Genomic DNA, 23,080 nt, shown 5'->3' with positions numbered 1-23,080 from the left:
ACCAGTACATGTGCTTGGCTGCTATCTTGAGGTTGGAGGGTTGAGCCCTCCCCCAGCCCCGCCCCCAGAGGTGCCTCACAAGAAAGACCTGGTGATTCATCCCCGAAAACCCAATCCCATGGAAAACCTTCTGGAACACAGGCCTCATCTCCTACAGGTATGATCAGCAGGAGAGTCAAGCCAATGACAATTGTTGGCCTGGGTTTTTTTTTTTTTTTTATTAAAGATTTCCTTTAGTAATCTCCAAACCTGGCCCCCAAACCTGGGCTAGCAACTTCTCTCTGCTCCCATAGCCAACCCCCGCCCCCAACTTGCCCCCAGGTCTATCTCTCTGCCAGCCTTGCCCACTAGCCCAAGTCCCTGAGAGGAGGACCAGCCTGGCCTCAGGCCACCGCTGTGTCTAGAGCTAGTTAGTGCCGGGGCCAGCAGGGAGCAGACCCTCCGTGTGTGGACTGAAGCAATCCATCTGGCCTTCCCATGCCTGTGGCTCTTTCAGCCTCGGTTGTGTGGCCATCGGCCTCTGGCCCTGCTGGTCGCTGTCCCTTCCTGCCCAGCCCACTTTCCTTTTCTTTGTCTCTCTAGATGCTGGATGAGCTCACCTCCCACTGCCTCCATGAAGCTACCTCGAGCCAGCCCTGGCTGCTCCTACCTCCGAGTCTAGTAGCACTCTGCCCACCCACCCCTTTTGTTCATTCAAAGCACCTGGAGGGCCTTTTGGGCACCAGGAGCTGCACCCGTTCGGACACATGGTCAGAGTCCACACGGCTTGGACACCTGTGAGCAGGACAGCTGCTAAACCCAGCGCTCTAGCTGATCACCAGTGCGCAGAACCGGTCTGTGCGCGCGCCCATTCCACAGGTGGTCAACTTGAGGCCCAGAGAGGGGAAGCCACTAGTGTCGAGTTAGGAATGACTCTGGGGTCTGCGATGACTTGCTCTTTCTCGTGTCCCCTTGCTGGTACTCACGGGGAGCAGTTTTCATCAGACACAGCCCCTTTGAGCGGGCTGAACAGGAGAGGCGGGCTCCTGAGCACTGGGACTCCAGGGAGCCAGGCCGAGAAGCTTCCTGGAGGATGGTGTTTGGGCCTGGTGGGAGGGTCGAGGCGGTGTGGAGGGGGCATCCCAGGCAGAGGGACAGAACAAGCCGGGCCAGACTGCAGGCTGGGGCTGGGGTGGGCTGAGGCTGGGGTGGGGGAAGCTGCAGAAAGGAAGGGTGTACACTAGCCTGCGACGAAGGCTGCGTGGCTTCGTCAGGGGCCCCCACCCTGTGCACTAGAACCCCGGGAGCCCCACTCCTTGGACTCAGACCATCTGGAGATGAGACTTGGGCATCCATCTGGGCCTGTTACAAGCTCTCCTGATGGCTTTAATATTTAGCCAGGGCTGAGCCCCTCTGGGTCAGGTGGGGGCGGGGGTGAGGCTGCGGCCAGGGAGGCAAGCCAAGGTTGCAGTGCAGTAGACCTGGCATTTCCCAGCAGGTCAGGACGTCTCTGCTGTCCCATGTAATCCCCCAGTTTGGGGTCGTCTTCTGCGGGGACCCAAATGCCTTTGACTCCTTGATGCTTTCTCTGGCCTGAGCTGTTGTGTAGAGCATGTCTCACTGGTTTACAGGTACAAGGCCCCCTCCCTGCCTTCAAGTCGATATGGACTCTGAGCAACCCTAACGAACCAGGTAGACCTGCCCCTGGGGGTGTCCACGGCTAACTCTTGACGGGCGTGGAGAGCCTCCTCTGTCTCCCACAGAACGGCTGGTGGTTTTGAACTGCTGAGCTTGCCTGCAGCAGCCCATGCCATCTCTTCTGGGTTTGGAGAGTGCATACAGCGAAGCCTGGGAGAGCCGGAACTCAACGGGGCCACCTTGTTTTTCTGTCTCCTTCAGTTCTCCAACCCCCCAAAGGGCGGTCTCTCTGCTGTTGCTCATCCTAGTGGGAAATGTCGTTCTGCACCTAAGGCAGAGCCCCACGTTGGCAGGTTTTACCGTCTATGCTTTTATGCCCAGAAGGGATCTGGGGAGCAAGCAAGCAGTCACAAGTGACCTCCGGCTGCTTTGTCTTAGAACCGTAGTTGGTTATGTTGTTTACACTTTAACTGCTCGGGCCCACTCCCATGGGGATTGTTTCTCCCCCTTTAAGTGGGTGACACCCGAGCTCCCTGAAAAGATAGCAGGAAAGGAAGCCCGCGTGTCAGTGGGCCACGCACTGCAGAGCCGTGTAGTTCAAGGGCCAGTCTGACATGATACACTGAATTTGGATTTCGTGGGAGGCGGATGCCCTCAACTCCATGCTGTTCAAGCGTCTACCGTGTGCTGTGAACTCAGACTCCGTGCCGTCGAGCCCATTCTGACTCAGAGCGACCCGACAGGACAGGGTACAACCGCCGCTGCCCCGGTGAGTTTCTGAGACTGACTCTTCACGGGAGCAGGAAGCCTCATCTTCCTCTCGACCAGTGGTCCCGCAGGTTTGAACTGCTGACCTTGAGATTAGCAGCCCAACCTCTCCACACTATGCCACCAAGGCTTCAAAATGTATTTGTGTGTGTGTGTGTGTGTGTGTGTGTGTGTGTGTGTGTGTAGGGGGGATTCCATTCTCTTCCAATTCCATTTATCCAAAGACTTATTATAAAAAATTCCCTTTTGAAAATAAAGCAAAAAATGTGCACATTTATTGTGGGAAAGGCTTGATATTTTCTTTCTTTTTCTTAACAGCGGCCGCCACTGCCGCAGTGTGCTCGCTCCCTTGAGGATTATACTGAGAGGTCAAGGACCCAAGCTCTCCTTCCTGTGTCTCCTGACTGTTGATCACCAAGCCCGTCTCGCCCACTCTACGGAAATCGCTCAGCTTCATAGCTGGTTCCAGCCCTCCAGGGAGGCTCTGGCGACTTCTAAGGGGAATGTTAAATGTTCAAAACATTATTAATTTTAATGAACTGGTTAAAAATAAAAGATCTTTGCTCCATATGCTTGGAAGGCCGGCGGGGGGTGGGGGGTGGGGGAGGGAGATGAGAGGCGAACATGAGAGGCTCCTGACATCAAAGAAGCTGTGTTGGGACCGCAGTCTAGGTGTGTGGTCACAGTGCGGCCCCTGTGCACTTCCAACAGCGTCCTGGTCCGCCACAGCAACAAAGCTCCCATAGCCAACAATTACAGGGTGGCACACCTTTGCCCAGGCCAGAGCGTTTCCTAGGCAACTTGGCCTTCCTTTTGAACTTGGAATTTCTAGCGTACACGTCAGCGGTCAGTCGATGTGGTGGTGGGAAACAAGATGATGGGAAGGGGCACCCTGTACTGCAGGCGGCACTGTGTCCTGACAGCAGGCAGAGACAGGTCTAATTCGGAATGGAGGGGGCTCTGTGGGTCCCAACTGTTCACACCAAAGCCAGAAGGGGCGTGCACCCATTTCTCTGAGCAGCTGGGGTATTGATTTAATTTTGGGTGGGGAGTATTGATTTTCTAGCTGGAAGACGAGGAGCCCTGGTGGCTGGGTGGTACTTTAGGCTTCAAACAGCAAGGTCAGCAGTTCAAAACCAGCAGCCACTCTGTGAGAGAAAGGAGGAGGCTTTCTACTCCCTCTTTCTACTCCTTGCCATAGTTACAGCCTCGGAACCGCCCAGGGGCAGTGCTATCCCGTCCTGGGGGGTCGCTGTGAGCCAGCATCAGCTGGATGGCAGTGAGCAGTGTGTCTACATTTTAGATCTGGAAGCCGGTGCTGACCTTGCAGCTCACAGGCAGAGGAGGGGAGGAGGGTGGGCGTGGCGCTGGCAGCGTCTACACTCACCGCGGTACTGGAGAATGTCCTCAGTGTAGGCTAGGATGCTAGGAAAGGTGCTACTGAGGAACAGCCCCAGGCTCGCTGTCCCCACAAACAGGAAGATGACGTTGTAGGCGAAGATGAGGAACACCAGGAACGTCGTCATGATGCCGACCTGTCACAGCAGAGACGGGGCCTTAGAAATAGGGGAAAGCTGAACAGCCATTAGGAAAGAGGGGGAACCAGGTGTCAGAAAGTCCCAGAGGCGAGCTGCAGGGCCGGGACTTGGAAGGTGTCCTCTGGAGTCCCAGGGGCAGTGCTGCGTGTCGAATGCGCCGCCCTGTGGTACTTGTGGGGATGGCAGCTCTCCTACCCTGGCCTGGATGAAGGCCGGCGCACGCCTAGCTCCACCCAGTGCCCCCACCCTTTGGGAAGCCCATCATCTCTCACCTGGCTTCCTCCAGATTCCCATGGGCTCTGATTCCCAGGGGCGAACTCTAATCTGCCCTCGGGGATCCTGGTTAATTCCCACCTGCGGCCCCTTGACCTAACAGTGCCCAGGATGCCAAGAGGGTTCAACTCTAGTTCAATCAGGGTCTTTTTGTTAGAACAATCCCAGGTGTCCTGTTTGTCGTTTGAGAAGCGTTGTGAAAATGCAGATAGCAGGGCCTCTGTCGGCTCAGCCTTTCTTCACGTGTTCAATTCAGCGACACCAGTCGCAGTTAGTGTGTTGTGGGGCTGTGACCAGACTCTCAACAAGGGCAGCCATGTGCCCCTTCCCTACCTCGCTGGGCCCCTGGCAACGGGGGCCACGCCCTGATCTCCATGCATTCGAATGGAGGGAGCTTCTTGGGTCAGAACAAGCCTGATTTGGGAACCTGTTCCCAGCAAAACATTAGCCCATTCTACGTATTTTATCTTTGTACGCACAGCCTGGTTCTGCCTCCTTTAGAATGGAGGCGTGTCACTTCAATCTGGGAAAGCCCCTCTGGGAGGAGCCCCCCAGGCTGCTTCTGAGACGAGGAGGGGTCCGTCCCAGCTCTGTTTTGTTAGCAGCCTTTACCAAAGACGAAAGCTCCACCCAAAGGTGGAGCCAGGTGAAACACGCAGTGCACCTGTAGACAACTGTCGGTCCTCCTGTTGAAGGGCAGTTTTGCTTAACCCAGGGGCCCTGAGGTGGTGACTCGCCATAGGAGCAGCTGTTGCATATTTCTCCCGGGGAGCCGCTGATGGATTCGAACTGCTGACTTCTTGGTCTGCAGCCAAATGCTTCACCACTGTACCACTGAGTAAAACCACCAAACCCATTGCCATCGAGTCCGTTCTGACTCGGCGACCGACAGGCCAGACTTGCATCACCCCTGTGGGTTTCCAGGACGCTTTCTGCCAGGAGAAAGTCTCGTCATCCTCCTTAGGAGCGCCCAGTGGTTTTGAACTGCTGACTTTGTGGTGTGTAGCCTGATGGGAATGCACGGCAGAGACGATGTGGGGGCAGTGGAAGAACTGAGTCGACGCAGCAGGAAAAGGGACACCATGACTGGCTGGGTGCAGGTTCTGCTCTGTCCAACGCCACCAAAAATAGAATCAAGATGAAGACAAAAAGGAGAAATTGCAGATTCACAGCCCCTTGCTCAGGTGGTGGTGCTGAGGCACCCCTGACCTCTGCATGCCCAGAAGGGTGCCTGTGTGCACATGGGAGGACCGGGGCTTCCCTCCTGCTCCTGGCCGGTCACCAGCTGGGCTTGCTCTGCACACCGGGTCCTCGCTGCCTGCAGCAGCCCCTCCTGGGTAAGAAGCTGAAGCTTGGAAAGGGGCAGGGGCTCCGTGGCCTGCATCCCCATCCCACTGACACTCTCTTCTCTCCACCCGGCCAGCCCTAAGCAAGTGGCAGCAGCGGGCAAGCGCAGGGCCCCCTTACCATGTTGATGAACACCATGGAGGTCGGCTTCATGTGTGATGAGACGGGAATGGAGATGAGGCAGCCCAGGGTGATGGAGCCCCAGAACAGGCTGGGCAGGTAGCCGGCCACCTTGTGCCCCACAGACAGGGGCTTGGACACTGCATAGCTGTACACAAAGGCAGAGTATGCCCCCTGGGGAGAGACCAGACCCCTGTGAGCCTTTCTGCAGCCCAACCAGACCCAGCCCTCACCGCCAGCAGAAGCCCAGGCCAGGGACAGGGAAGGCAGCTCAGAGCCGAGATCAGATGGGCCTGCTCTGAGACGTAACTGGGCCCACCACTGCCCGCCCCCACCCCACCCCACTGCCCCTGGAGGTCGAGAGACTCAGGAAGTGTCTACACAGCATCCCTGGCAGCTGGGCAGACAGACGCTGCCCCCCCCACCCCCACCCCTTCAAACACAGCACACAATGTGCTTGTCTCCAACCCAAAGCAAACACATGGGCACACATCTCTCAGTTTACATGTGAGAGAGTGAGCGAAGGGGCTCACGCGGGTCACACTGAGAGTCGGCAGTCCGCCAGAACTCTCACGAGTCGGACCCACTGGGGCATCAAGGGGTCTCTGGCCCTCCTCTCTGGGGAGTCCCCCACATGCAAGCCATTTATTGGCCTGCTATGCTAAACCCGCTAATCAAACCCTAGAGATTTCCGAGTCAAGGTGCACAGGAGGATGGCGGAGGTCGCGAGTGGGGTGACGTGTGGCCATGCGTGCCATTGAGCAGCTTGCCGGGCCCAGACCTCGCCCGGGGCGAGTTCCCACACTGGCTGGAAGAGTCCAGGGTTGTAATCTATTCCACCAAGTGGCGCGCCCTTGGCTTTCTGTGGCATGACCTCTAATTGGGGGAGCAAGGCCCTGAGTGGACTGAGCCTGTTCACAGGCGAGCTGACCTCTTATCCACGGAACTGGTGCAGATACAACTAGAATCACAGCCCCGCCGGCACTGCCAGGGCCCACAGTGCGCAGGGGCTGGGGGCAGTCTTGGAGGCAGGTCTCTGAGGTAAAGCTTTGTATCACACACACACACACACACACACCCGCCCACTGGCTGGGGCTTCTTTCTGGAGGCTCTCCAGACGTGAGTCTCAGAGGGGGTGGGTCCCCAGCCAAGGGCACGCTCACCGTCAAGCCATCGGTCATGAACAGAACCAGGGCAGCGGTGATGTGGATGGCAAAGAACGTGTAAGGGGCCCCCTTGAAGTTCTTTTTCTGGCAGCAGCTGAACAGGTCCTGGTGCTCTGGGGAAGACAAGGGGGCGGACTTCAGCTTGTCCCCACTGTCTGCTTGCCCACGTCCTGCCTCGCACCTTCTCCAGCTGTCAGCCCACATCCATTCCGTGGTCTTGGCAGGACTACGGTGCCGAGAGGAGAGGTGGTCACTTGCCCAGAGTCACACAGGTAGGACAGGGCAGAATGGAGGTTGGAGACAGCGAAGGTAGCGGTTCTCAACCTGTGGGTCGTGACCCCCTTGGGGGGGTGGGCGTCCAACAGCCCTTGTGCAGGGGTGGCCCGATTCATAACTATAGCAAAATGACAGTGATGAAGTAGCAATGAAAATAATGTTATGATTGGGGTGGGTGACCACAACATGAGGAACTGTATTAAAGGGTCACGGCATGAGGAAGGTGGAGAACCACTGCTCTAGAGCACAGTCAAGGGTTTGTTCTAATCTCTGCCGCCTGTGACTGAGATTCAGTCATGCTGGGGGAGGAGCATGGGAAGCCCAAGGGGGATCCCTCTTCGACGGGCTTTAAAGCAGGTCTTCTCCGACCCCCATTGTGTTCAGGAGAACCAGAGACCCGGTTTCTCCCAGGACAGTAGGCCTCGGGCCCCAGCACCGGGCACAGAATCGGACCATGTGTTCTGGAATCTGTCCCACTGGGGCTGTGCGGAAGAGGATTCACTGGAGCCCCACCTGGCTCTTGGAGCTTTGGGGAGAGCGAGGAGGAGTCTTCCTTCTGTGTGGGCCGCGCCTCCAGGGCAAGCTCATCTGCAGACAGCAGCAGGGGCCTCCTCTGCGGACAGCAGGTCAGCAGCTGCTCCTTAGACAGCAGAAGCAGTACAGCCACAGGCACTGGGAGCTGGGGGTGTGGGTGAGGGGGCAGTCTGAGGATCAGGTGAGCCCTGCCCCTCCACACCTTCCCATCCCTGGCCCAGGGCTCACAGTGGCACCCCCCCACACACACTTCATCAGCACCCTGCAGAAGAAGTTGGCCCTTTTGCAGGGCACCCACTTAAGAGGCATCTCTGGCTAATGCCGCCAGCTGCCCTGATGAGGTAGGAAGTAGAGGCAGGCTTGGTGTCATTTCAGCCCCACCTTAACCGCATGCGTTTCCCCAAAGAGATAGGTACTTGTCACACGCAGAGCTTGGGCTCCTGCCAGACCTCTGCTGGCACAGGAGAGGAGCCAGAATACCCAGAGCAGTGCTGGGGCAAGGTGGGTCCTTCTAGTCTCTGCTGGCAGGCCATGAGATGCTCTACAAGATCTGTTTACTTTTTAAGGTGCAACTGGAGGTCTCCCTCTGCCCAGAGCAAAGAAGAGCAAAGGAGATCAAATATTCCTAGAAACAAGAAGGCCAACGGGCAAATCGACCCCACGAGTCCCAGCCTTCAAGATCCTGAGATCAGAAGAACTAGATGGTGCCCGGCTACCACTGCCAACTACTCTGGAAGGGATCTCAGTCCTGGATAGAGAGGGAGAAAAATGTGGACTAAAATTAAAAATAATAAAGCAGCCCCAGACATAGAGCCTGGTAAGAAGACCGCCCCCCCCCAGTCCCCAAGACTATGATCCTTAGACTCTTTGAGGCCTGGGATGGAGTCCAATCCCTTGGCCCAACTCTCAGTTGAGGTTTATAAGAGGAGCAGCCTCAGCAAGGAGGCTGCCTGGAACCGTTTGAAAAGAAGAAGGGCAGCCCTGGCTCAGAGAGAGCTCCGACGGGAGGAAGGGTCAGGATGAAATAGGGAACGCAGGAGGAAGTGGGAAGATTGGGATCCATGTGACAAGACAAGGCACTCACATGTGGTGGAGTGGAGACCCAATTCACTCAAACCACACACACCAAAAAAAAAAAAAGTTTACTTTTGCTCAAGAAAACTCCAAAAAGAGCCGGGGGAAATGAATAACCACAATGCCTGTCCAGAGGGTTGTGCCTTATCTAGACCTGGAAGGGACCAGGAGGATGAGCTAGTGGCCCAGTGAGAGAAGCGCGCTCGGTGATACCGGGGTGAAACTGGCAGGCAGACAGGCAGCCCGGTTCTCTGTCCAGCACCGTCTCCACCTCAGGCCCTGTCTGTCGATGGTCCACACTGGCCCCGCAAAGCCAACCCACAGCTGCCGAGAGGATTCTGTGACCCAGAGCACCCCAGTAGGACAGAGCAGAACTTCACCCTGGGGCTTCCGAGGCTGCCAGTGTGTGGGTGCTGGAGGTGTCTCTCCCTCAGAGCAGCTGGCTTGCCTGCCCTGGGGTGCACAAAGCTGCCTCCAGGGTATGAGTCTAACTGGGAGAGAGGCAGGGTCCCTTTTCTATCAGAAAGTGTGTACTCAGCACCACACACACACACACACACACACACACACACATTTACATTGAAGCTATTTAGGTTTTCCTCAAACTTTCCAGAGTAGCCAGAAAACGTCGGCTTGGAGAAGCCGCCGGCACTTAGCAACGGTGCTCTGACCTTGGCTGAGCACCCTCAATGTCAGGACGCTGTCCGTCTGGTGTGAGCGCGGTCTCTCCGTCTAGCTCCGGTTTCCCCAGAAGCTGTTTCTCAGAGACTCCAGAGAGCTGCCAGCTTAAAGCGTCCTCAGCCTGCCAGAGATGGGAGCCCAGGAGACAGAGGCTTCCCCGTCCCTCCAGGCAGGCTGGCCACACAGGCAGGTTCCCAAGTCACTGGAAAGGGGTGACCAGGGCCGGGACCAGTGTGGTCACCTCCCTGTGGTGGCTCCGAGAGCCTCAGAAGTCACTCAAAGGCCGCTGAATTATATCTGTAGGTAGGGTTGGCTGGGTGTATGTCATGACAATACGGCATAGAAGTGGCTGTAAGTTGTCAACAACTGCCGCTGCATGTCAGGCCCAGTCCTCTGGTAGCTGAAGCCACGGATCAGCCCCGTGGGGGAGGAGGTGGAGGCGCAGCCCCTGCCTGACCTGAGTCTCTGGCCCAATGGGAGAGGTAGCGCAGTCTGAGGGGGAAACAGGAAACCCACATGCAGAGAGAGGCCTGCAGTGGCCTGGGCTGTGGCCATGGCCAGGAAACAGCTGTCTAAGAGGTGATCGCTCAGGTGGGGGCTTTCCAGGGGGTGAGGAGAGGCCTCCCAGAGGATGGGCTGGCAGGGCCCCAGGACACAAGGGACCCGTTCAGGAAGGCCAGCTCCTGTTGATAAGCATGCGGGTGGCAGGTGGGGGTGGGTGGGCATGGGGGTGCGCCCACATGGCAGCCAGCACAGCTCTGTTCTCAGGGGTGCGGGGGAAGGAGACTGTTTATTTCCAGACACAGCCAATGGAAAAATTCCGGAAATCCTGCAGCAAACACAAGTCCCTCCAACCGCCCCATGGGGGGCAAAAGAGAACAGGCCTCAGGCTTACGCCTGACAGGCCTCCTGGCTTCCTGGTCTGGGTCTCAGCCAGATGCACGCACGCATGCACACACACACACACACACACACACACACACACACACACACACGGACACTGCTTCTAAGTACAGGCTGCACTGTTTCCAGGACAATGGGTGGGCTCCGGCTCAACGGGTAGGGGAGCAGGGAGTTCCTGAGAGTCTCTGCAGTCCAGGGCCACAGTCACAAAGGAGAAGACAGAGCCCAGAACGGCCCTCACCAGCCAGAGCGAGGGATGCTCTGGCGGCATCCCTGCTCAATGGGACCCAGTGGTCCCATGATGTTCTCTCTCTCAGGCTCCGCAGGAACGGGGCAGCTCTGTGGGGCCTGGATCAGGGCTGATCCAGCTGCCTGTGGAAGGGTGGCCAGTCGGCCGAGTGCAAGGCTGAGGCCAGGTGGCAAGTGAGGCTGTGCCCCCACCCCAGTCAAGCTGATGGACCCCGGTGCGCCCTACTCCTCGCTCCATGCTGACCCAAACCAGGAGACCAGGACTGGCCCTGGAGCTTCCAGCCAGGGCACACCTCTGCCTCTTCCTTGAACCCCCATTAGGCTGACATGGGCAGCCCTGGTTTTAGTGGCAAAGCCCCAAGGGAGGCTTCAAACCACAGACGAGAGCTAGTGCTGGCTTGACTGGGGAAGAGGGTGACGATGGGGTACAGGGGGAGCCTCAGAATCTGACCAGTCAGAGAATGACAGTCTCTCTGCTCTGGTCACACCTCTCAGACCCCTTCCCATCTGTCCGGGGCCTCCAGGAGCCCATTGAGAAAGCAGGCCCAGGGCACAGACCCCAGGGTGTGCTAGATTCCCGAGGAGCCTGGGAACCTTGGAAGTTGACCCTGGTCTCCCTCTATGCCGGATCTGCTCACTCCTTAGGATGATCCTCACTGACTGCCACCCCAAAAGACCTTTAGGAACCCCGGAGCCATCTTAAAACCAAACAGCAGGTTACCTAAACTAGTAAAAGCAAGCAAACAAACAAACAAAACGGGTCTGTTTTGGGCACTGTGGTCCTTTAAGAACTGCCTGTCTAGGATCAAAGGAGGCCTGCTGGTGTGGTGTTTGCCAGCGGGGCTACTAACCATCAAGGTAGCAGTTTGAAACCACCAGCCACTCAGCGGGAGAAAGAAGGGGCTTTCTACTCCTGAAAAGAGTTCTCATCTCAGAAACCCACAGGGGCGGTTCTACCCTGTCCAAAAGGGTCGCTGTGAGTCAGCCTCGCCTGGGTGGCAGGCAGTGTGTGTGTGTGTGTGTGTGTGAGATCCGATGGACAAGAGCAGCTGGAAAGGTTAGACAGGAACTTGGGGGGTGGGTGGGGGTGGGGGGCAGTGAACTTATGCTTGTGAGGGAGGAACAACTCAGAGAAGCAGCCGGAGGAAGGTTCCTCAGCTCCAAGGCCCCGAATTGTGTGCAGACGCTGTTGTTGAATTGGTGTGTGTTTTGCTGTGCATTCTCAGCAGCAACCGCAGAACAGAGCCTGTAGCGCACAAGTACGTCCATTCTGGCGACGGGAAAGGCAAGACACACACCCGGATGGGGAAGCCAGCAGCACGGGACCAAGGCAGAGGAAGAGACTGATAGGCGCGTGCTGCGTGGCACACAGCACACACAGCAGCAGGCGGGACGGACGACCAGTGACCTGTGAGCAGGTGCATTGGTCAATATGTGTCCTACACAGGTGGCGAAGTCATGTGAGGAGACACACACACGGACATGCATGGGTGTGACTATCTCTACATACGGATGGATGAATACTGCACGCATACTCACATGCCCGGGCAAGTCAAAAAGTCTTGCTACTAGTAAGATTTTTTTTTGACTTGCCCGGGTATATGAACTACTGACTTGAAAGCTAACACCTTTGCCTGGAGGGTCACGTCGGTCAATTGGCAAAACATAGGCCATGACAATCCAAGTCTGACGTACAGTGTCTGGGCCCTTAAGAGTTTTCAAGTAGCCTCTAGCAAGTGACCATTGGTCTCTTCCCACCTGGAGCAGAGGAGGATGAAAGAGAACTGATGGTGTGAGGACCACATGAATCCAACCCCCTCTACCCTGAGACCAGATGACCAAGGTGGTGCCTGGCTACCCTCCCACAGCTGACAGTTCTGTTCAGGAGCACAATAGAAAGTCCAAGTTATGGGTTTAAAAAAATAGAAAAAAAATCCTTTTTCAGAAAGGAAACCAAAACCAACCAACCAACCCAACATCCTGTCCTGTAAGCGTCTGGAGGAGGGCTCAAGACCCCAAACTCCTGCCTGAGGACCATCTGACGCTATTCCTGGGGACCCCTTTCCAGCCAGCGAAGATGGGTCTAGAAACAGATAGTAATGTCCGGAAGGACGTGCTCTGCGCGTTCAAGACCAAAGGGGCCACATTTGCCCAAACCCAAGCTGAGAGGCAGAGTGGGGCAGGGAATCTGGGGGAATGGAATGAGGGTTCCAGGGAAGACCTAGGGAGAACGCTGACGTGTGGGGTCATGAACTATTGATCACTGTTCTCCAGCCCGGCCTTTGTGTCAGCACCCCGAGCCCCAGCGGAGAATCGGGAGGCTCTGCCTCCGGGTCTGGTAGGCAGGTGAGCACTGGAACTCACTGCCCACCCGCCCTGCCCCAGGGGGGCACTCACGTTGATCAGAGCCATGATCCAGAAGGCATAGGACACGTGGGTCCCCGTCCAGCCCTGGGCGGGCAGGTCTGGGGGCGTCTGGTTGTATTGAGACAAGGCTTCAGGATGGTATTGGTTCAGGACCTGGTGGATGCTGGAGGTGACGTTGGCCGTGCCGTTGACAGGAATGCAGTCCGTCTCAGAGAGGAAGGGGTCGGCAATCAGAGGGCTCAGCAGAGCCCCGAAACCCACAAAGAAATGGAGCACCTTGGGGGGAGAGCATGGACTGGGTCAGAGCCCAGCTGAGCCTCAGGACAAGGGGGCCGTGGCCTGGTCTCCTGCCCAGAGTGCCCACAGTGTGCCTCCCCGGCCTCTCGGCCTGTCCTGAGTCCCTGCAGAATGGGGAGCAAGGACAGAGGTGGGGAGGAGCAGGAGAGGTACCCCTCATTGCAGGAGTGCAGCCTCTCTCTCAACTGTCCTTTTCATCTGGGGTAACTTTGGTGATGGTTGCCAATACCACCTGCCTTCTCTCTTTGCCCCAATACGTCACCCCAACTAAGCAGTCCCATTGGCACCGGGGCGAAGCTGGCCAGAAGGCTGGGGGTCTGAACCACTTCACTGCTCTGGTGAAGAAAGAGCTGCCCATCTGCTCCCGCCCGTAATGACCACAGCCGGGAAACCCTCCAGGGGCAGGTGGACCCTGTCATAGAGAGTCACCAGAGCCCACCCCCAAATGAGAGTAGCTCCCTGAGCACCTGCCAGCTAACACCCCCGACAGGAGTGGGCAGTTGCAGGAGGCCTGGACTGGAGGCCACTGGGGCCTGGGAAGAGGTAGAGTAGGACAGAAGGGAAGCAGCGATGGCCCCAGGCCCCGTTTTTCATGGCACATACAGGACGTCCTCTCACTGCCGGGTAGGTTCCGCCGACCACCCTGCTTGCAGGAAGCTAGAGCTGCACACTCAGCCCAGGGAGGGCGCGTGCCAGCCAAGGAGGCCCCGCCTGGGTGCTTACCCTGTGCGGAGCCCCGTGTGCTTTCTGAGTTATACTCTGGACCAGAGGCCTGCGGGGAGAGGTTTGGGGGCTGGGAGGCAAAGAAGAGGGGTGAAGGGGAGCCAGGGAGCCTGCTCCACTATGCTCCTCCCCCCCACCCCCCTGTCCCATGCTGTTGACCGGTCTCACCTGGAGGAAGATCGCCGAGTCCTTCTGGTAGATCTTCACCAGCTGCATGTTGGCCACAGTGTCGATGCAGCCCATGGCCAGGCCGGCCAGCGCCATGACCAAGGCCAGCACTTCCACGTTGCGGCAGAAGGGGATGATGACAAACACCAGCGAGATGGCCAGAGAAGAGGTGAAGAGGGCCCACAACGACTGGGCCAGCCTAGAGCGGGGCAGGTGTGGAGTCAACAGTGGGGAATCCCGGAGGCCTTTGCATGAAGAACCCTGATTTCTTCCTCCACTCCTTGGGTGACCTTGGCAAAGCCAAGATATCCCCCCACCCTCTGGCCAGAAGGAAGACTGAGCAGAGGAAGGTGCTCGGTCAGTTATTATTAGGGATGGGTTGTGGAGGAGGGAGGGACATCAGTTCTTAAGAGGTGGAGTCCCTGGGTAGTAAAAACACCCAACACACACAGTGGCCACTAGCCAAAGGGCAGCTGCAAGCCCCCCCAGAGGCACTCTGGGAGAAAGGCCTGGTGATCGAATTCCAAAACATCGGACCCTGCAACCCCAATGGGGCACAATCGTTCTGCTGTACACGCTGACACGGAGCCACCCTGGGCTGGAATGGACTGCACAGCTTCTAGCTTGTATGGGCCAGGGGCCACCTTGTCTAATTTCTCTGTCTGCATCTTCTAGGTCCCAACGCCTGTCTCAGCATTGTCGGCAGAGCCCAGGTGCCCTGAGATGCTGTGCATGATCAGCTCTCCGCACAGGGCAATTGCGACTCTGTTACCTCAACCATGGGATGTAAAAACAAATCCTGGCCCCTCAATTCGGAACCCCCAGCTGCTCTGGGGGAGAAAGAGGAGGCTTTCTATTCCCATAAAGAGTGACAGTCTCAGAAACCTACGGGGCAGGTCTGCCCTGCCTCGAGGGTCGCCATGAGCCAGAGTGGACTTGTTCGGGACGGTGGGCGGGGAGGCTGTGCAGAGCACTTCAAAGGACCAGTGCTATGTGCATGGAGCACTCGAGCCCCAGTTCCCTGAGCCGCGCAGTTCTCCTCGCCCAAAGGAGAGCCACGTGCCCTCTCCAGAGAGAGATGGTGACGCCGGCAGTCCCTTCAGCGGGCAGCAGGACCAGCTCGCTGGAATCAAACCCACAGTGGAAGGATCTGGGAACCTGGTGGCTCTGCCAGAGGGCAGAAGGCTAGATGGCTGGGCTTGGTAAGCATCCCGCAGGCCTGAGGCCTGTCCCGCACGGAGAAGTGTCCTAGCGGCGGCCCTGACCACCTTCGAGGCGGGCTGAGGAAGAGTGAATGAAAAACAGAGTGGGTCCTGTCAAGGTGTTTGGGGTTAGCCTGCCCAGGAACCAGCCTCTGAGATAGACGATGTAGCGGAAAAGGAGACGGAACAATCAGAAGGTTCTGGAAGGGACCGGTTATAGACTATAGCATAGAGGAACTTTCTCATGGACAATGGGAACCTTCCAGCCAGTCTCCAAGCTGGCTGCTGGACTTGGAAAGGTGACAGGGTGAGGTGGGGCGAGGGGGACCAGACCACCTCTGTGAGTTCCCGGCATATTTGAGGAGAAGGAGAAGGTCCGAGCTGATCCCTCTGAGGGCTCCTGCGAGGGCTCCTGCGAGGGCTCCTGCGAGGGCTCCTGCGAGGGCTCCTGCGAGGCCCTCAGCCCCTGCCTCCGCTCACCTTGGTGCTCAGGCTCTCATTTTGTTCCCAAGAACCCTGAGCAGACCAGGGCTACTGAGAGGAGCACTTGGGTTCTTTTTCTTGCTTGGCTTCTAGGCTAATGAGATGCTGAGATTATTGACGGAGAACAAGAGGCTCACTTTGAGACCAGCCGTCAGGAGGGAATGAGAGAGGGTCCCGTGGTGGGGGAAGCCCAGTTCACGTTCTCCTGACTCCCTCCCTGTCCCGGTGTCCCTGCTGGGACCGCCCACAGTGCTGACAGCCTGGGCCTCGCCTCAGCATGCCCTGTGGTCCCAGGCATGGCTGTGGCCCCGTGCTTCTGGCTCTTGTGCACCAGCGCACACCGCAGGTTGGTAAAAATAATAGTCCTCTCATAATACTGTTATAGATTGAAGCAACCTGCTGTGACCAGCTGACTGTGACTTATATCGACCGGACAGGACAGATTAGAACTTCCCCCACAGGGTTTCCCAGGCTGTACCCTTTATGAAACCACACAGTATCCCCTTGTCCTTTCCTAACCATTGCCTCTTGGTCCCTGTACAGGTTCCACGTGAGCGCAAGTAGGCCCTTCTGGAATTCCCATTCTTCCCAAACAATAGAAAGAAGCAACACAACCAGAAGTTGGTTCTTTAAAAAGGATCCATAAAATAGACGAGTCACCGGCTAGATTGACAAAAGAAAAAACCGTAGGAGACCAATAACCAAATTAAGAGATGCAATTGATGCCATGACAACAGACCCAACAGAAATCAAGAAGGCCATAACCGATTACTGTGGAAAACTGTCACCCACCACATTTGAAAACCTGGATGAAATAGACAAACTCCTAGAAACAAGCTACTTATGCAAAGGCACGCAAACAGAGGTGGCACATTTAAACAGACCCATCACAAAAGAAGAGATTGACTATATCCTTAAAAAAACTGCTGACAACAAAGCAGCCCATGACCAGATGGCTACACTGGAATATTCTACTAAACCTTGTGTTAAGGATTCCATGCTGCTCCATCTCTTCAGAAACACGAGAGGAAAGAGCACAGCCAGAGACCCTTTCTACGAAGCCAGCATATCCCTGAGACCTAACCACTCGGTGACACGACCCACAAGGAAACCCTCCCTCTGCCCCCACCTCCCACGCCTGCTCTCAGCATTGTCTTCAGCCTTTTCCTTTGGGGAGGAGGGTGGGGGGAGGAAGAAGCACGTATTGTGGGGTGGGGGAAGGTTTATTTTACGTCACGGTTCTGATGCCCTGGGCTGTGCTTCTATGTGTAGTTTGCTTTTCTTTGAATGTGTTCTATTCCACAAATAAAATGGAGAAGGAATAATCATAAATAAATACATTTAAAATGCAAAAAAGAGGACTCACAGTATCAAAAGTTTGTCATTGATACAATGATACACCCCTAGACACATGGATTAGCAGAGAAACACCCTGAAATACCACCAAGCACCTACAGATAGACACTTGTTCTTTGTTAAAGGCTGAAGCAGATTAAGTGGGGAACAGATGACCTTTTCAAGAAATAGAGCTGGAAAACTTGGATCTCAACCTGCAAAGGAGCGAATAGGACTCTTACCTCCCACCACACACAAAAACAAACTCAAGATAAAGACTCAACTATAAACTCTAGAGCCGTAAGGATCACCAATGAGGGCCCTAATGCAAATCATAGACACTATCGAACATCATAAAAAACATCCACACTACAGAAGACAAAACAGAGGACTTAGGCCTACTAAAAATACATTTATATATATCAAAGGACTTCATCAAAACATGCCACAACCCCCAACCCCCCGCCACAGTTTGAGAAAAAACTACTATTTAGCATTGATATAACAGATAAAGAGATAAATTCAAAAAGCTATAGAAAACTACAACACCTTAACAAGAAAAATACAAATGAGACGTGAATCGACAACTTATAAAGATGACATCCAGGTGGCCAACCATCTCTGAAGAAATGTTTGTGTTCATTAGCCATAATTAAAACAACTGTGGGATGCCACCTCACAGCAACACTCTTAGCAAAATAAAAATAAAGAAGCAGAACATCGTAAGTTCTGGAGAGGATGTGGAGAGATCAGCAGGCTCACGCATTGCCGGCGGGATTGCAGAATTGTACAATCGCCATGGAAATCAGTATGGTGCGTCCTTCACCAAATACAAAGACTACAATCCTTACGGCCCTTCAGCCTCTCTACCTGGTGTAGACCCTACAGAAATAAAGAACAAAGCAAGAGCAGACAAGTGCGCACCCATGTTCATTACAGACATTTCTGTAAGAGCCAAAAGATGGAAACAATGAAAACCGAAAAACCTGTCTGGAGAGGACAGAATCAAACACTTGGACACATGCATGCCATGAAATACTACGTGTCTGTCAAATACTGCACGAATGGACACCACTGGAGAACCTTATGCTCGGCAAAGTCTGTCAATCTCTTCAAGATGACCATTGCGTGCCACATTATAAAGGAAGGATGGAAGAAAAAGAAAAATGGTTTTCACACCAAAAGAAAACACAGGGACTACAAGCAAGCCGGGGTTGAGGGGCGGGGAGCAGAAGGAGGCGAAGGAGGGGCGGGGGAGGCTGGGTGGGAAAGGAAGGGAAAGGACCGTGTACACAGGGCTGACTGGCATCTGGCCCCTGTTTGATGAGATGGGCTGTATGTCTTCCGTCCCGCCAACACAGGGGCACCAGCTCTGCAAGCGGAGTGAAGTTAAGAAAGACACAGAAAGTTGGAGGGTCGGAGTCTTTGAAACCGTCCAAATGGCGTTCCCATCGGATCTGAACCGTGACCGTGACCGTGAGGGCTCCGAGGAGGAACAGTAAAAGGACAACTGACTTCACTCTTCTGTGACACACAAGTCGGGCTGGGGAGGAGAGGGGGTGGGGTGGACAGACCAGTCTCCCTAACAAGCATGCTGTCGTTGTTGGCAGGAGCCATTGAGTTGGTTCCAACTCAGAGCGACCTATGGACAACGGAACCAGACACAGCCAGGGACGGTGCATCCCGATCATCACTGATACGTTTGAGCCCCTGATCGCAGCCACAGTGTCAATCCACCTCAGTGATGTCCTTTCTCTTTTCATTGACCCTCTACTTAATCAAGCCCGAGGCCCTTTCCCAGGGGCCAGTCTCTCCAAATCACCGTGCACGAGAGACAGTCTCAGCATCATCGCTCCTAAGGAGCTCTCTGCGACAGGTTTGTTTGTTCTTCTGGAAATCCATGGTACTTAGAATATCCTTTGCCATCACCAGCAGAGGCATCAATGTTTCTCTCCTTTTGGTGTTTAGCAGTTCAATGTGTTTAGACCTGTGTTTAGCAGTTCAGTGGGAAGCCCCTACACCACCAGGGTTCCGGATCGCAGCGAACTGTTCATAGTTTGTTAAGATCCACACAGTTCAATCCATGCCTTCGCAAGGTCAATAAAACACAAGTAAACACCTTCCTGGTATTCTTTGCTTTCAACAAGATCTGCCAGCAATAACATTTCTCGTTCCACATCTTCTGAAGCTGGCTTGACTTTCTGGTTGGTCTTTGTCAATGGACTGCTGCAACCAGTTTTTAAATGATCTTCGCCAAATGTTATTTGCATGTGGCAGCAATGATATTATGTGATCGTTTCTGCATTCTTTTGGGTCTCTTCCCTTTGGAATGGGCACAAATATGGATCTCTTCCAGCTGAATGGCCAGGCAACTGGCTTCCAAATTATGGGACGGATGTTAGTGAGCGCTGCCAGCACCTGCATGCGTTCTTCTGAAACATTTTAATTCTTTATCATGTATTTTCCTACTATTGCACTCAGCGCAGCTTCCACTTCTCCCGTCCGTACCATTGCCTTCTGATCCCAGGCTAACTCTCGACATGATTGAATGTGGACCAATTGTTTTTGGTACAGACAGCTCCGTGTATTCCTTCCCACTTCCACTGGGGCGTCCCGAATTATGTAATATTTTCCCCGCAGAACTCTTCAATATTAAAACACAGTATCCCCTCCATGCCCCCACCCCCACTTTAGTTCCTTCAGCTTGAGCTTTGCAGAGAGTTCTTCCCTTTGTATTTTCTAATTCCAGTCTTTTGCATATTTCCTTAGAATTCCTTAGTGTTTCTTCTGGAGCTGTCCTTTGATACTTTCCCTTCAGCCCTTTTACTTCATCCGCGCCCCACCCCCCCGCCCCTTTTTTTTTAGTTTTAGCTACTTTCCATTCAAGAAGAGGTTTCGGAGACTCTTGTAGATTCATTTTGGTATTGTCTTCCTTCCCTGTCTTTACAATGAATGACCTTTTGCTTTCTTCATGCAGCGTGCTCTCGATGGCATCCATGTGTTCCAGTACATTCCGCACGATAGCAAGGCTAGGGTCTCAATCCATGTGTCGTTCCCCTTCCCTGTTTAAACATGGAAACTGCTTTAACATTGGTCATAGGGGAGATTAAATGATAAGACATTACATTTTAACCTAACTACATCTGACTTCACAAGGCTCTCTGTCTGATCACAGGCTACTCACATCCCTCGACGGGGGTCAGAGGGCATTCGCTGGACGCTTAATTCATGTGGGGCCCCTGGAAAGGGATTCTGGGCTTCCACTGTCATCCATCGCCTTCTGCAAACCAGGAGTTCACAGTTTAAGCTCTGGTACCATTCCCTCCTTTAGATTTGGATTATGTTATTTACAATCCTGACTCACTTTAATGGCCACTTCTTTGAAAACAAACCTGATATTGGCTAATAATATTGAGCTTCTCTATTGTTTCTTCCCACAATATTAATCTATTCGATTCTTGTGAATTCCACCTGATGAGGGCTAAGTGTAGAGTCGTTTATGTTATTATGGAAAAAGGCTTTTACAACAAAGAAGTAATTGGCCTTGCAAAATCCTATTATAAGTTCTTCAGCTTGGTTTCGATCACCAATTTTCCAATGAATAAATTTTCACATTTATTCCCAGCATTTGCATTCCAATCACCAGTAATTATCAATGCATGTTTTGTCAATTTCAAAGTGAAGAAGTTGGTGAATCCTTCAATTTCTTCATCATTGGCTTCGGTGGTTGGTGTGTTAATTTGAAATATAGACATATTAAGTGGTGTTCCTTGTAGGTATATAAATCTATCACAGACAGCTTAGTTCCTTCAAGACAGATCTTGGAATGTTCTACTTGATACCACGCCTCTGGAATTTGTCGTTACTGGAATAGCAAGCCATTCGACTGTCTGAGTCAGAACAGCCAATAGCCATCTATTTCAGCTCACCATAGGCTAGGAGATCAATAGTTATGGGTCCCGCTTCATTTTGGATGACTTCTAATTTTCCTAGATTTATACTTCAAACAGGCCACGTCTGAATGTCTGTAGCGATTTCTTCTCCTTTTCAGTCATGCCTCGTCAGCAAATGAAGGTCCTGAAAGTTCTGCTCCTTCCATGTCGGCCAGGTCAGCTCTGTGTTGAGGAGGCAGCTCTTCCCCAGTCGTATCTCGTGTGCTGTCCAAACTGAGGGCTTGCCCTCAGCAGAGGCTCTCTGTCTGCTGCTGTTCTTAAGGTCTCCCATGGCCAGTCCCACAGAAGTGGACAGCCTGTTCCTTCTACCTAGTCTGCTTTCTGTCTGGAAACTCCCCTGAAACCGTTGAGTGACCCTGGTGTTATTGAAATGGAAAACCACCACATTAAGATACACTGACAGGTGAGCGATGGGGTCCTAATACACGTGTAAGACCCCCAAAGGAAACTGCGAGACCATCACGGAAGGAGACGTGCAGCCTGAGTCTCTGAGGTCCGTGTAATCAGCATGGGAGGAAGAGATGAGAAGCGACCTATATCACAGCCTACAGGGAGGTGGGAGGAGGCTGGACCAAACCTAAGGAGGTGCATGTTGGTCTAACACTAAAATGGGGAAAGAGATGAGGGGGGAGGGATAAAGAGGGGGGGCAAAACTGAGACGATGACAAAGGGAGCAGGGTACTAACCCACCCGGGGGAGAGTACTGGTCGTGTCTCCACAGAATAGGGAGTGGGCACGCAGACCCTACCACGGTGCATCAAACCACAAGGGCAGCATGGCCACAGGGAAGGGTGCATGAAAGGAGAGAGCTACAGGGCTGGCCCCAGCCAGAGACAAACTGACCCCTTCCTGGAGGTGGGTGTGACAGAGAACAACACTCAACCTACAGGCTGGGGTGAGGGGCCAGCATGCCACACCCACACGGAAGCAGACCAGGAAGGAAGACGAGAAGGAGAGAGCCAGACTGGACCTCACGCTGGCACACCAGGTCCAGAGGATGACGTCCCTGAGGGAGCTAATGGGACACAGAGGGGACTGGGCAGCTGACAACAGCTCGTGTCATGTTGTTCCCTAACTGGAGCAGACTGCGACAGAAGACAATACTGGGGTCACACGGTGGGGAGGTAGTGCAGTCTGAACCCCCAGGGTGGGGGGGACCAAGAAGGGAATGTACCAGACCAGCAACTGGAGCAAAGAAAAGTTATGAAGCCCCTGAGGAGCCCCCCAAAAGGGAATCCAGGTGGGGAGGGGCAGCTCCTGGACAGTCATGAAGGCCAGTGAACAGACTTGGGAATTTTGTATATTTCTTCTTTTTGTTTTTTCTTTTTCTTTTTGCGTCTTCTCCTTTTCTCATCTCTCTCTCTCTCTCTGTATATGTATAAAACCAGTTTGGGCTATGTTATAGTTGGTGTGCCTACCTATATGAGCTAGGCATGGGAAGCAAGCCCGAGGAACAAGCAATGGGACCAATAGTCCTGGGGAGACCTGGGGGCTGAGGGCAGTGAGGGAAGGGGGCAGTGAGCAGGCAGCGCCATAGACAGGGGAACAATTAGGGTATTAGAGTCAATAACAAGGAAGAGAGAGGGATGTGGGGTGGTGGGGGTGGGAGTGTCTGAACAACAGCAAACGAGCTTAAGAGGAGGTACCAAGAGGTGGAAATAAGGGGAAAGTGATAGTAGGGCAGGAGGAAGGTAAAAGGAGACAGAAGAAGGACCTAGGAAGCAAAGCAATGGACAGAGGTATAAACATAGTGGTGTACACAGGTAAATACATTAATCCACAAAAATAGAGGTATTGGCCTATGTACATATATTTACACAGCAATACACTGAGGTAGTGGATGGACTCTGGGCCTCTGCTCATACCCTCCTCAATGCAATAACACTGTTCTAACAAATTGGCAGTCTGAGATGTTCACACTCCTGACACAATCGCTGAAGACAAAATGGGTGCATAAGCAAATGTGGTGAAGAAGGCAGATGGTGCTCGGTTATTAACAGATATAG

At 54.1% G+C, this 23,080-nt stretch overlaps 1 protein-coding gene across 1 annotated transcript in view; it reads right to left on the bottom strand.

Annotated features, from left to right (window-relative positions):
• SLC60A1 (solute carrier family 60 member 1) overlaps positions 1-23,080 on the bottom strand; it is a 45,605-nt gene that overhangs the window by 3,540 nt on the left and 18,985 nt on the right. The window contains exons 2-7 of the mRNA XM_075542256.1: positions 14,102-14,300; positions 12,944-13,189; positions 7,608-7,784; positions 6,827-6,934; positions 5,664-5,837; positions 3,773-3,920 (exon numbers count right to left, since the gene is read on the bottom strand). Coding sequence (XP_075398371.1) covers positions 3,773-3,920; positions 5,664-5,837; positions 6,827-6,934; positions 7,608-7,784; positions 12,944-13,189; positions 14,102-14,300 — 1,052 coding nt within the window. The remainder of the gene's footprint in view (positions 1-3,772; positions 3,921-5,663; positions 5,838-6,826; positions 6,935-7,607; positions 7,785-12,943; positions 13,190-14,101; positions 14,301-23,080) is intronic.

Source organism: Tenrec ecaudatus, chromosome 1 (assembly GCF_050624435.1).
Source record: "Tenrec ecaudatus isolate mTenEca1 chromosome 1, mTenEca1.hap1, whole genome shotgun sequence".
NCBI lineage: Eukaryota > Metazoa > Chordata > Mammalia > Afrosoricida > Tenrecidae > Tenrec > Tenrec ecaudatus.
The sequence above is the reverse complement of the archived record's forward strand: the minus strand, read 5'-3'. Positions and strand labels throughout refer to the sequence as shown.